Source organism: Scardinius erythrophthalmus (assembly GCF_964197995.2).
Source record: "Scardinius erythrophthalmus genome assembly, chromosome: 19".
Lineage (NCBI taxonomy): Eukaryota > Metazoa > Chordata > Actinopteri > Cypriniformes > Leuciscidae > Scardinius > Scardinius erythrophthalmus.
Genome location: NC_138239.1, coordinates 19,368,336 through 19,382,205, shown reverse-complemented (window position 1 = coordinate 19,382,205; position 13,870 = coordinate 19,368,336). Strand labels below are relative to the sequence as shown.

The window sequence follows — 13,870 nt, the reverse complement described above, 5'->3', positions numbered from 1 at the left end:
CCTTTTCCAGTAGGAAAAAGGGGTCTGAAAGAAAGAGACAAAGAGTAAGATAGTACAGATGAGATAGAGGAGAGAAGAGAGAGGCTCACACAACTGTTGCAGTGACTGCATCAATGATATTTCATGCGAGAAAAGAAGCACTTTTGCTGCATTTTTTTATTCAGTGGTTTGAATGCGTCTTTGATTTTATTATTTTCAAGTTGGTTAATTTTTAGTGTATTTCTTAAACTCTGTAGCTCCAAATTTTTTTTTTTTTTTTTTTTTTTAAATGAATAATTCCTGCAACTTTTGTTACAGGAATTATGAGCAATTGTAATGCGCCTCTAAAAACGGCTAATTAAGCGCTTTCTGCACAATCAATGTGAACTAATGGATAAATGTGATCACCTTTCATCTCTGAGAGAAAAGTTCAGCCGACTAAGCAACCCAGTCTCACGGCAGTTCGTGACATAGTCACGAAATTTAATCTATTGATTCGTGTTCGTGGACACGATTTTCCCTATTTTTTCGTGTCACTCAGCACGACTTTCAATCTAATGTATTTCAATGGGACGTATTTTTCGTGCCTGCACCACGTTTTTCTTTCGAGAGCACAGTATTGTTTTTTCTCAATTGTAATTCATTTTGCTAAGAGCTACATTACTCAATATTTAATCAAGAGATTTTAATCGTCGTTTTTATTGCTTTATATTCGGTTGGCTACTCAACATTAATCTATTTATTCGTGTCCAAGGGCACAAATATCCTTCTTTTTTTCGTGTCACCCAGCACGACATTCAATGTATTTCAATGGGACGTATTTTTCGTGCTTGCACGTCTTTCTTTCGGGAACACACAATTGTTTTTTCTCAAATGTTGGGCTATTCCTTTTGCAAACTTAAAGGGCTACATTACTCAACATTTAATCAGGAGATTTTAATCCTCGTTGTATTGTATTCGGTAGGCTACTCAACACGAATTTATTCGTGTCCATAGGCACGAATTTCCTTCCTTTTTTCGTGTCACTCAGCACGACTTTCAATCTAATGTATTTCAATTGGACGTATTTTTCGTGCTTGCACCACGTTTTTCTTTCGAGAGCACAGTATTGTTTTTTCTCAATTGTTATTATTTTGCAGACTTTAAGGGCTACATTACACAACATTTAATCAGGTGGTTTTAATCATCTCTGTATTGTATTCGGTAGGTTACTCAAAAACAAATTGATTCGTGTCTATGGGCACGAATTTCCTTCTTTTTTTCGTGTCACTCAGCACGACTTTCAATCTAATGTATTTCAATGGGGCGTATGCACCACGTCTTTCTTTCGAGAGCACACTATTGTTTTTTTCTCAAATGTTTGGCTATTCCTTTTGCAAACTTTAAGGGCTACATTACTCAACATTTAATCAGGAGATTTTAATCCTCGTTGTATTGTATTCGGTACGCTACTCAGCACAAATTGATTCGTGTCCATAGGCACGAATTTCCTTCCTTTTTTCGTGTCACTCAGCACGACTTTCAATCTAATGTATTTCAATGGGACATATTTTTCGTGCTTGCACCACGTTTTTCTTTCGAGAGCACAGTAGGCTATAGTTTTTTCTCAATTGTTATTAATTTTGCAGACTTTAAGGGCTACATTACACAACATTTAATCAGGTGATTTTAATTCTCGTTTTTATTACTTTATATTCGGTATAGGCTACTCAACATGAATCTATTGATTCGTGTCCCTAGGCACGAATTTCCTTCTTTTTTTCGTGTCACTCAGCACGACTTTCAATCTAATGTATTTCAAAGGGACGTATTTTTCGTGCCTGCACCACGTCTTTCTTTGCAACATGGTCTCACCCCTATTCGTCACATAGGCTCAGCATAGGCTATGCCGTTTGGTCATTTCCCCCTCACGTCCAAAGCCGACGTTGAGGGTACCCCCTATTCGTCACTTGACAACGGAGAGGGTCGTCCGATAGATTTGAGTGCAAATCACTCATCTTTGAATTTTGAACTTTTATTATTTTCCTAAACCTAACTCTTTTTCCTCTCTTTTTATATAATTTTGGGCTACATTAAAATTACATAATTACAAGACGGTATATTTTCTATTTGCTTAAAACATTCCTTCATTTAGGTGGGATATTTTATAATTTTCGATCACATATTGTGGTAATTTCCCCCTCACGTCCATAAGCCGACGTTGAGGGTAGCTAGCTGAAACCCTTTTCTAAATCGGTAATATCACGATTTTTCCTCTTTTTTATATTATTGTGGACTACATTAAAACGACATAATTGCAGGACTGCATATTTGCTGTAGGCTTAAAACATGCCTTAATTTATTGTGGGATATTTTATAATTGTCGATGTTATTTCAAATTGCAATGGCTTATAGTGAGCCTACTTTTCTTTTTTTTCTGCGCCCCAAAAAAGAAAAAAGAAAAAAAGAATAGCCTACTTTTATAGAACTTTCATCTCAATACTGTTTATGCAGTTGTAATAAATTAATTATATAGCCTACTGCAGAAATGTTTATATTACTTTATATGGACATATCCTTTCGCAAAGAGATGGATGTATTCTGGGAAGTGATATGTGTTTAAATGTAATGGCTACATACTCGTTTTTCCTTCACTTGGACATTTATGCTGACCCCTTTAAAATTGAGCACGGATATAAAATATTAAGACTGTACTTTTAATTATGATTGATATTTTGGCGCAATTTTGTGCAACACGTCACTGTGTGCGACCATCGCAGAAACCATTGCCCAGCGCGATTCCACCACGGTAAGTCGCTTACAACAGTCTAATAAGCAAGATGAATTCATAAGCATTATTTACACGTCCAAAATGAAGAAAATTACGAGTTAAAAAAAAAAAAAACATGTTCTAAGCCTAGATATATAGCTGTAGATGTATATATACAAAATAAAATTATGAGTAACGTTAGCCTATTTCCACATAAAAAAAACATGTTGTGATATATATATCATGTCCACATGATGTAGTCCACATATATTTTGGACGTGTAACTGCTTATTGAGAATTTATTGGGGGAATAGTAATTGGGGACATTTAGATGATGTGATTTTCTCTCGATCATCGTGGTTCACACTCAACGTCACTGTAATGTGTTAGTAATAACAATATTATCACTTGGTCTAACGTTATACTGCACATAACGCTGCCTTTATGGCGAACCCCAGGCACATGTTACGCGCCTTTAAAAAAAAATGTTAACTTACGCGACTTTTAACAGTAGCACAGGAAATAGAAACAACGTGAATCTGTATTTATTTATCCTAAGCATTTACAAGAAAATGGGAATCACTCACTATTAGGGTACACTTTTTAAATCTTATATCAACAACACTACATAATTAACATTTTCTGTTGTTCTCCATGCAGATCCTGTCAAACATATCACCTGTCGAACCTATCCGAACCTGATTTTCAAAACCCAAAGGCACTTTTAAGAGCCAACCTCTATCTCTTCATTATTTTCTATATCTTACATCCTCTCTTTCATCCTCAATCTTTATCTATCTCACAGTCTTTATCTATTGCTCTTTCTTTCCTCCCTGTCTGTCTTTGTCTAGCACTACTTGTCTGTCTTACCCATCTTTGTCAGTCTGTCTGTTTGTATCTGACTGTCTGTCTGTCTGTCTGTATCTGACTGTCTGTCTGTATCTGACTGTCTGTCTGTATCTGACTGCATTGCAATGGCCACCAAGCATAAACTTGATTCAAAGGATCCCCACTACCAAGAGGGGAGACGCATGGCTCTGGAGCTGAAACATGAACACATTCTAGCTGAAGCCAAGGTTAGAGTTTTTGTACACCTCAATCATTTTATAAAAACAAACATAAATTAAAGTAAAACGTGATGAGGAATATGTAAGAATGATGAGTGCAGAAGATTTTATACAGGTATATTGCATGATGCATCCTGCCATGTTCTGTGACGTGTTAATAAGGGAATATAATAATAATAATAGTAGTATATGCAGTTCCATCCCTCTGAGTTACAGAGACTTGGAGAATCTATTCCAAGGCTCATTTAAGCTGTTCAACACCTTACTAACACACTATGTTGTGTTTTCCTTTCACAAGTTACCTGCCTTTTGGTTACCGTACTTTTATCAACATCAGTCTTACAAGAAATATTCACTCCAATACACAGAGAGCAGCTGATGAGAGGAAACGTGTACGAGACCCTCCACACACCTCTAAAAGGGACTCTGTAGGACGTGGTAAGCCGAGGGGGAGGCGAGGAGGGCGACGCCATGCCTCCGCTACAGGTTATATCTGAATTATTTGACATTTGTAGGAGGAATTTACAATGATAATGTTGGACCAACTCAAATTAGAACACTGTAATTGTTTATTGAGAGTTTAAGATATTCAAATAACTAAAAAAACATTAGTGACACTATTGTAGAAGACACTACCAAGTACTTAACAAAAATATGTCTGATTTCATAAATTGTTTAGTATATAGTTTGAAAAGAAGAACAAGAATAGAGTGTGATAGCCTAACTTGTTCTTATTCTTCTATGTGCTGTTTTACAGCCACATACCCCACGGTTGAGGGCTCCCTGTCATCCAGTGTGGAGGTTCCACTTACTGCAATCTCAACAAAACTAAATCCTCAAGGGGAATTTGGTAATTCACAGTGATTAATTTAAGCTTGCACAGTATAAAAAAAGTGTTCATTCTAATACTGATCAGTTGACTTTTAATTGTTCCTTATCTAAATTATCCCTTACCGCTTTATTTTTGGATTTTCTTTACAGAAAAAAATATGGAGAGGCTCTCTGATATTTTGGCGTCATGTCCTTCTGCTGCTCAGCCTCAAAGTAGCTCTGCATCATCATGGTCTTTTCGGCAGCAGAAAGCCTCTGAGCGCTGGAAAGAAGCAAGACCATACCACCTAAAATGCCTTATTTCAATAGAGGCTGTTGGTCATCCCCTGTGTTGCCTTTGCAACGAGCCTGCTGTTATTAGGTTGGTTTTCATTAATATCAAACTTCAATTACCCAGGGTAGGTTTGCAGAGTGCCCTGCTTTATAGGCTAAGATGCATGTCTTTTGGGATGGGAGAAGACTTAGATACCCAGATGAAAAACACATTAATGAGAAAAGTACATCTAGGACCTTCTTGCTGTGAGGTGACAGTGCTAAACACTGAGGCACTATGCAATCCTATACAATAAAATCAAACCTAGTAAAAGGTAAATAGCTTAAATAGAGTGTACAGTACTTTATATGAGTTATTCATATAACATATAATAATGTATTATATTATAATATTAATTTTATATATATAATTTTCTCCTTAGGTGCAGGGAGTGTCTTCCTGAGGAGTGGTTCTGTGGGGACTGTGATGTATTGCATCACAAAAAACATCCACTCCACAACAGGGAATGCATGATTCGTGGTTTTTTTGAAGCCATTCCTCCGACCACATGCATCATTAAAGGGGAGGATGGATATTGCACCCATGAGCAAGGTACGTTCTCACGAAAGCTTTAATTTTGCTGTTCAATGTGTGTCTGCAGACAGTTACAGATAATCTAAATGATTGGTTTTCCTTCTTTTTGCCAGCTTGCATTTTGCCAACTGTGAAGGTGCCAGACTGCTCCTGTGGAGGCACAAACTTCACTGTGTTACCAGGCAAACCAGTGATTTTAATTACCATCAATGGTAAAAAAAATAAAATAAAAATATATATATATATATATATTGTAGATGTGATGTTTTTCACACTATTGTGCTGTGGCATTGTGCTTACAATTGCAGAAGTGACAGAAATATGGAATAGCACATGGTAATGTTATTAACTGAAACAAAGACAGATGTTTTTTTTTTTTTTTTTGTCCTAGCATCTTTCCAGCATGATGTCCAATCAACACAGCAGTGTGGAATTTAGTGAATTTGAAAATATAAATGTGGGATTATAGGAACTTGCGCAATGTCTCTTAACCATTCACAATGTGCATAATGAACTAAGTGTTGTAAAATTAAGTATGTGGTAAATGTGTATTATATTTTTAATTATTTTTTTTTGTTCCAAGGGCGTTTTGACTTGCATCAGCCATTGTATGAATGTCAAACATGCCAGCAGCAGTGGACCCCTGACTTTAAAGACCTCCTAAGAAGTGGATATTGGCCAGCCTCCGTCACCAATTCCACACTTTATACACTGGACCTCTTGAGCTCCTTTCAGGAACTCAAGATCATCTCTCCGGGATTCTCCAGACAAGCCTTCGCAAAGCTGCTGGAACATCGCACTAAGTGTGGAGGAAGAGTAAGTGTAAATGTTATTACCATTTTATAAAAAAAATTCCATAAGCAGACAATATCAAAATACTATTTCATTCTATATATTTTCCAGTCTGGATCTATCAACGGCGATGCACTGCAGCGTAGCTTCTTAGAGCTTTCGTATGCATCATTTGAGGAAGACCAGCTCTGCTGTAGTGCTCCTTTCACCTGCCCAGCCTGCACACCAGAAATGTTGGCTGTTTCAGCAGATGGAAACAGAAAGCTATATCGCTTTCGCCGAAACGGAAGGTGATCTTTCTTCCAGTCTTTTTATTGATTTATTTTCTTACTTCATATATTTCATGAATGGATTTTCTATTTTTCTTTCTTCCTCAGCTCTGATGATCCTGGCTTTTTTGAGGGGCTCTTTGTGGCTGAAGACAGCGCGGTGTCTAGATTTGTCGACACCATACAGAAAGCAGTGAAAAATGCAAGTTGACAAAATAGTTGTTACAATAATAAACGTAACCCCCACTTCAATTACTCCTGCATATCAATTACAAAATCAAAATGCCATATATTGAATGACACCATTGCTTTTATTTGATTTGTCGTGTTTGTTTTGTGTTTCATAGACACAGGGAAGAGGCACATGTGGGGACTCCCAGTGGACAGCAGCGAGGGAAACTTCAAGGAGGGCTTCAAAATTGGATGAAGAGGGGATGGAGGTTGCTGTGTGTCGCCATGGGTTCCTTTTGAAAGCCCTTAATATGTACAGGGGGGAGATATTTGCCTACCCTCTGTACCTTCAGAAGGAGCTCATGCCAGCCAAGGCACAATTCTTCGCAATGGACGTGGCATGCAAATACTGGCCATACCTGGAGAAAGTTGCTAGTGTCCTTCCTGCTCTTCAGGAACTGACCACTATGAAACCCTTTCTCAGTGTAATGCATGCTCGAGCCCATGCTACTAAGTGTGAGGTGTGTATAATATTTTGGCATCTTATGTACATTTGTAATATTTACAAGCACATTAATAATATTAAATATAAGTTAAGCTACACTATGTTATCTTGTGTTTTTGCATAACCATTTCTTGCATGGAATGTAATGCCCTTTGATGCAAATTGTGGTTTGTGATATTGGGCTATATAAATAAAATTAAATTGAATTTCTTCCACCCTTTACTAACAGATTAATTGGAGTGGCAGGAACCAGGAAGGAGCAGGGACTACCGCTGGTGAGGAGGTGGAGCAAGTGAACAGCTACCTCTCACGTTGTGCCCTGACGACCAAATATATGTCCAAAGCAGGTGACCGGAGTTTGCAATATTCTTGTAAAAAATTTTTAGATTGATCATCATAACCTCATTATTTGCTTTCAACAGCACGGGTGGACATGCTTACGTTGCATGCAATGGGGTGGAACGAGAAAAAAAATATCTCTTTACATCAGGCACTTTCCACAAGATATGTGAAGGTAAGTCTCATATTAATTGTTTTGTGTGTCCTTTTGTTGTGTTTACTTGGCCTGTTGTTAATCAAGTTTTAATCCTTATTATTGTATAACACTGTTCATCAGACTTGTCAGAGACTCCATGATGAGACTGCAAGGCTAGCTGACCTAAAAACAGAGCTAGATTGCACAGATGAAGTGGTGTCACAGTGGCTATCTGATGTAAAGGAATGGGCAGCTGGTGGTAAGCATGACCAGATAAAAGAAACAACAAACATCCCTTTCTACAATCTAAATTTTATGTTTGATATTAAAGAGCAGCAAAAAATAGTAGGTTGATCATCATCTAATGTGATGCCACATTTATGATGTCAGGTTTATTAGTATATTCCAGTTTCCTGCAGGAAGTGCACATACAAAGTTTAAATAAGTTTGATTAAAAGGTTTTACATGAAATTCAAGCAGAGAAACGGTTCTGTGTTGTTTTAACAGTGAATTTGCTTTCGTTATATCTTCTACAGAGACACCTGATACATCTCGTGCCAGTCAAGGCACCACACACAGAGGACTTCAGCAGTCAATTGAGGGGCTCTACCTTAGTGTGAGGCACCGGAAGCGAACCCTCTACCGTCAGAATGGTATAACTATATAATATAATATAATAGGTTGATAAGTTCAGGCTACTGTATGCATCCTACTCCACCAACATGGAATTAGCAAATAAGTGTAGTAGCACAGTTCAGCTCAATCGTTGAATTCTGTTCTTTAAATGACCAGTCTGTAGGATTTAGTGGTAGGAATTAGTGGCATCTATCAGTGAGGTTTGACGATTGCAACCAGCTTCCCTCACCTCTATCTTTCCAAGCTACGGTAGCCGACGAGAAAATGTGAGAGGTACTATCTAGTGTTTGTTTGTCCGTTGTGGGCTACTGTAGGAACATGGAGGTGCAACATAGAGGCCTCCGTGGAAGGGGAACGTATTTAGATAAAAAACTGCCAATTCTAAATTAATTAATGCACAATTATTATTTTCAGGCAATCATGAAAATCATGCAAATAGATTCCCCCCTAAATGTTACACCTTGGACAATTTGTTTCCCATGTCAGTCTACATTATAATTTTCACATACTGTATTTCATTATGTTTTCAATAACTGCAGCTTTGCTTTTCAATTTTTTGGTGCTATAATTTTTTTATTGTTGAAGAGTTCTGTCAAAAACCTCTGCCTCTGTACTTCATGTCTTTCTAGACAGCAGCAAGTTTCGCCATCGCCTTCGAAGGAAGCTGGCAGAAGACAAAAAACTCCTTCTTCAGGAGATACAGAAATACAATGATCTTGTACTAGAATCGGCAACAAACATTGACGTAGCTGTGGTGGAGCATTCCCTAACTGGAGAGAGTACTGTGTCTCAAATATGGCCGTGGGAGGTTCATGGCAGTGGTATGTCTGTTTGTAGATGCTTCACAGGAATTTATTTACAGTTCTGCTTTATAGAGTATACTGAACTAAGGCATGCATGTTACATATTGAGTGTTGTAATATTAATTTAGTTTAATGGTGTATTTTCAGTTTTCTTATGTATCGATTTGATTAAAAAAAAGTCAATGTTTGCAGTGATTATGCAAGATTGTCTCATGGATACATGTAACTGTTATTGATTCTTAGCAAATATTTCGATCAAGAAACGAGTGCACGACCAAGTGATGTTAACAAGGCGACTGCATGAGGAAACAAGCGTTTTGGTGTTGGAGATGGCACAACACTGCACGTGGTTGCAGAGCCTGGCAATGGTTCTCAAGAACAAGTTGGCTGAGGAGGGTAAGTTTAATTAAAACCCTGTCCATCTAATGTGTTTAAAAAAAACATACAAAAAAACACATCAGTCACAGAACTTGGATGGAGTAGAACGGTTATGGCTCTCTTTGCCGTGGTCCTTTGGGATATACATAAAATGGGGATTACAATTGTTACTGTAGCTATGGTAACAAGTCAGTAAGGTTGTAAAGATTGATGCTTGAAAGATGTGCAGATATGTTGTATTATGGCTGTTACTTGAAAGCGTAAATGAACAAAAGAATTTTGACCATTGTAATTTGTGTCCTGATATGTTACATGGGGTTAGCATAACATCAAGATTAATCTTATTATTATTTCCTCCAGTCAACATAGAAAACCTTGATGGTCAGGAACTAACACAATGTGTTACTTCAGCATAACTGTAGTGAAGAAGAAAACTGTTAACTTAAAACAGCTATCAGACATGGGCACAAAACGCTTATATGCTGCTTTGGGCCTCCCTCCATAAAGTCATCTCAGTGAGCCGTCATGTTGCCTCAAGTCGTTTTATACAGAAGCTAGCCTGGTCCCATGTCAGCGATACACATAAAAATGGCAACCATCCTGCTATGTAGATTTTAATAGGTTAGTTCTTTGGCCTTATTGAATAATCTTAACATAGTTTGTCTTTAATGTAATCTCTTTTGTATTTTGAGACGTAGACAAGGGAAATGAGGGACTTTGCTGTCTCTTAAGAAGAAGACTGTCAGAGGTGTCAGAAAGGTTCCAAGTGGTCCTCCAACAGTATAAGACTGCCTTAGGTCCTGAGGCCTCTGTCCTTCTACATGTTGAAGAGGAAGATCAAAGTGGCCTCAGTAGTCCAGACACCAGTGAGGATGAAGAGGAAAACACAATTTAGGTCATTTATTTATTTATTAATATGTATGTTTGTTAGTTTTTGGAATAACCCCCTAATACTGTTATTCTTAGTAATTTATTTGTGTATTTTATTTATGCTAAAACAGCTGAAATTCAGCCTCTTATTATTGTTTTCTGTATTTCCCCAGATGGAAGCTGAACGAAGGACTGTGTTGAAGGAAATGGACTTGCCCTATATCTGTGTATTATTAGTATGCTGATTTACCTCATCAAAATCTGTGTGCATTATATCTTGTTGAAAATTCAAACTGTAGGTGCGTCCCAATTCGCATACTATCCATCCTAAATAGCATTCGAAAATAGAATTAGTACGTCCCAAATCGTTGAAATGAGTGTTCCAAATATACCCGGATGGTCTACTATTTCCGGTCAGAATCCGAAGTGCAGATCGATGCACACTATAACGGCTAATATTGCCCACAACCCATCGCGCGTTGGACGAGGATTCGGTTAGAACTACAAACACGAGTGAAAAGTGTTAAAAAACTACAGACATGGAGGACGCGTGAATCCAGCGGTTATGTAGAGAGGTTTAGATAAAGGGGTTAGAGTGATTAATTATCAGTATCTAACCTGACGAAAATGTATTTATTCAGTGTTGTCTACATTATATTGCATCTGCAGATGCATTGTGGACTTTTGTAAAGATACGTTTTAGCCATTAACTTTTACATCATTATATTCAAATTGCAAACACATGAGGAGAGTCTCCGCATGAAAGACCCACGACTGGCAGATCAACGTGCAACTACATTTCTCTCCGAAACGGTAGAAAATAAAATTAGATTGAATGGAGAATTTTAACAAGATGATTGACAGGGCAGTTAACGGTGACATGATGCACGCGACAGATCTGTCCATTAAGATGACAAAGTAGTATGTCCCAAAGCTAGTATGTCCTAAATTTAGTAAGCACATTGCACAGTTCAATGAAGATGCACAAACCTACCAGTATAGGTGCACCAATCTTAGCCAAAAATGTCAACTTAGCATGTATGATATTACCAGATGTAATTACTGGGCTCACATGATATTTGGGTAGTGTATTCATACTCTTTTAAGAGAGACTCCCCTTGATTGTGGTGACCCTGTGACCTTTCCTTTTGCACCAACATCAGGCCAAACTTTTGACTTGCATACAACAAATGTTATGAACCAATTTTTGTATTTTGCTGAGCAATGAATCATGTCATTTTTGTTGACCTCATGACATTCCCTGTAGCACAACCATTAGACCAGAATGTAAAATTTGACATTGTATTTGATATTGTCTAATTGTGCAGATTGCCATGAAATCTTGTAAGCACATGATGACTTTGGTGACCTCATGACCATTCCTTTATCATCACATTTAGGCCATGATGTAAAAACTCATTCTTGATTACTTGCATTTCTCCACATTTACTTATTCTGCGGTGCAGCAGCAGTGTCTGTGTCTGTCTATGTCATTTTTTTTTTCAGAGGCTGCCTATGGATCGCTATTTGATTGAGTGTATTATACTGTAGGATATAACTGTTGTGTAATTTTATATTACTGCACAGATGCATTATAGTATGTAACAGAAAAATACACTGTTTTTTTGTTATGATTATTCTTTATTGTATATTATTACAGATGACTTGATTCTCTTTTCTGCTGGAGCTTTTCAAGTGAACTTAACCTCACAGTCCAGTGTTTTTTAAATACAGCCTTATGGCTTGTTTGACAAATATGCATTTGGTGTATTTTCAGTAGTATTGTTGTAAAAGACAAGAAATAAAGTATTTCCAAAGATGAGCATTTTATGTTTTTTTCTTTTTCATCCATTATTATTGAAAAATAAGATTTTATATTTTTATGGTTGATAAAAGTCAATAGCTGGAGAAAAAAAACATCACGTATTTATATGTGGAATTTTTTTTAATTTAACATCACACTGCATTATTAATTCATTACTTTAATGCATGTCTTTTTACTTATTTTCAAACCAACCTGGCTTGTAATTAAACAAGATCGATCTAGTATAATAAGTAATGTGTATCTAAGGTGTGTTAAGGCATGTTACAGTTTTACTCGATTGCTGAAACACTAACCCTAACCCTAAAATTTCAAAACCATAACACCATTCATCAAAAAGCACACCCTTTTCCCCAAACTATAAACACTATTCCCCAGTTTTGACACATGAGTAAGATTTCTTGAACTTTCACTGCAAAACTTTACACACATATCCCTTCATTTATCATTGCCGTACACAATGTTGTAATTTAGAAAGCACTAGCATTCAGCACAGCTTCAGCTCAATTAGCACACAATCACCCAGGAGGAAACACAAAGAGTCAAAACTGGTCACACAGCAATCGAGAACCTTCAATATATCGATGAAAGGGATAAGATGAGAGGGGGAGGAGAAGGGGGAGGGCAAAAAGACAAGCAGTCTCAGATGAGATTTGTGCCTTTTTAGTTGACCATGTTCTTGTCCATGGTAGGCTATGACTAAGGAGGCTGGGCGACGAGTACAGCCAAACTTGAGAGTCACTTCACCGTCGCTTCCATTACAGTTTTTCTCAATTGTTTACACACAAATACTGGTACTTGAGACACAATGAGCACAACATGTAACGCATTCACGAACCCCCTGAACCAATTCTGCGAAACTACAAGGACAATTCCTGCTTTACACTCAAATTGCAGTTCTAAAACCATTTTCAAAACACTACACACAATTCTCTGCTTATGGCACAATTTTCATGCAGAAAATCTCTTGTTTTCACAAGGAACACACTGCCATTCAAATATGCACACTGACTCTTCATATGGGCAAACACCCGTCACACAGTTTTACAATTAACAATCAGAGCTTTAGCATAAAAGAGCAACAGGTCAGCTCTTCAATGGGGCAATGGATGCCAACATTTTTTACTGTAAATGTACACAGGCAATTCTTCTGTTGTTTTGTATGTAGACAACTCTATGTACAACTTTTTAATTGGTTGGGATGTACACTGTGTACATTGTTTTTGTGGGAACAATAAAATGTATTTGTTACCGTGTATTTGTGTGTTCTGAGTATAAAAACAATATTCTCAGATATTTTACAACATTTATGTATGTACTGTCTGTAGTAAGTGTAACACTGAACAAGAAAATACCTAAGTCATTATGATGGATGGAGAAGAAGTGTTTTCCATTCATCATAGTGTTTTACACTGAACACATCAGTGTTCAACTGGTTCTTATAAATGTCTATTCATATGATGGTTTGTGTGTGTCATTTGAAAACAAAATACCATTTTGAGAAGAAATAACATTGTTTTGAATGTAAAGTTTCATTTTGCAGGAGAATTGAGGGGTTTTGCCCATTGTGTGTGTGTTTTTTGATTTGTGTGTAGAGTTCTGAGAATATGAGGCATGCTTTCAGAAAATGTGTGTAAACAATCAAGAAAAACTGTATCAGAAACTTCAGGGAGGAA

At 37.2% G+C, this 13,870-nt stretch overlaps 1 protein-coding gene across 2 annotated transcripts; it reads left to right on the top strand.

Annotated features, from left to right (window-relative positions):
• Window positions 1–1,297: 1,297 nt before the first annotated feature.
• LOC308679922 (uncharacterized protein) lies at window positions 1,298–12,194 on the top strand. 2 transcript variants are annotated; one of them, XM_081347794.1, is made up of 18 exons: window positions 1,298–3,804; window positions 4,164–4,281; window positions 4,553–4,645; window positions 4,777–4,987; window positions 5,322–5,491; window positions 5,587–5,685; window positions 6,057–6,289; window positions 6,377–6,555; window positions 6,643–6,736; window positions 6,882–7,226; window positions 7,440–7,557; window positions 7,633–7,724; window positions 7,827–7,944; window positions 8,222–8,338; window positions 8,951–9,142; window positions 9,368–9,520; window positions 10,201–10,397; window positions 10,546–12,194. In XM_081347794.1, exons 1-17 carry the CDS (start codon window positions 3,703–3,705, stop codon window positions 10,395–10,397), a joined length of 2,631 nt encoding a protein of 876 aa, XP_081203920.1. In that variant the 5' UTR covers window positions 1,298–3,702; the 3' UTR covers window positions 10,546–12,194. The 2 variants fall into 2 exon arrangements, with proteins under 2 accessions (XP_081203920.1, XP_081203919.1); XM_081347793.1 differs by having other exon boundaries at window positions 10,195–10,397.
• Window positions 12,195–13,870: the final 1,676 nt, after the last annotated feature.

Coding starts and splice junctions, on each gene's coding strand:
- LOC308679922 (XM_081347793.1), top strand. CDS start 3,703: ATGGCCACCAAGCATAAACTTGATTCAAAGGATCCCCACTACCAAGAG. Junction 4,646..4,776: donor AAATCCTCAAGGGGAATTTG/GTAATTCACAGT, acceptor TTTTCTTTACAG/AAAAAAATATGGAGAGGCTC. Junction 7,945..8,221: donor AAAGGAATGGGCAGCTGGTG/GTAAGCATGACC, acceptor TATCTTCTACAG/AGACACCTGATACATCTCGT.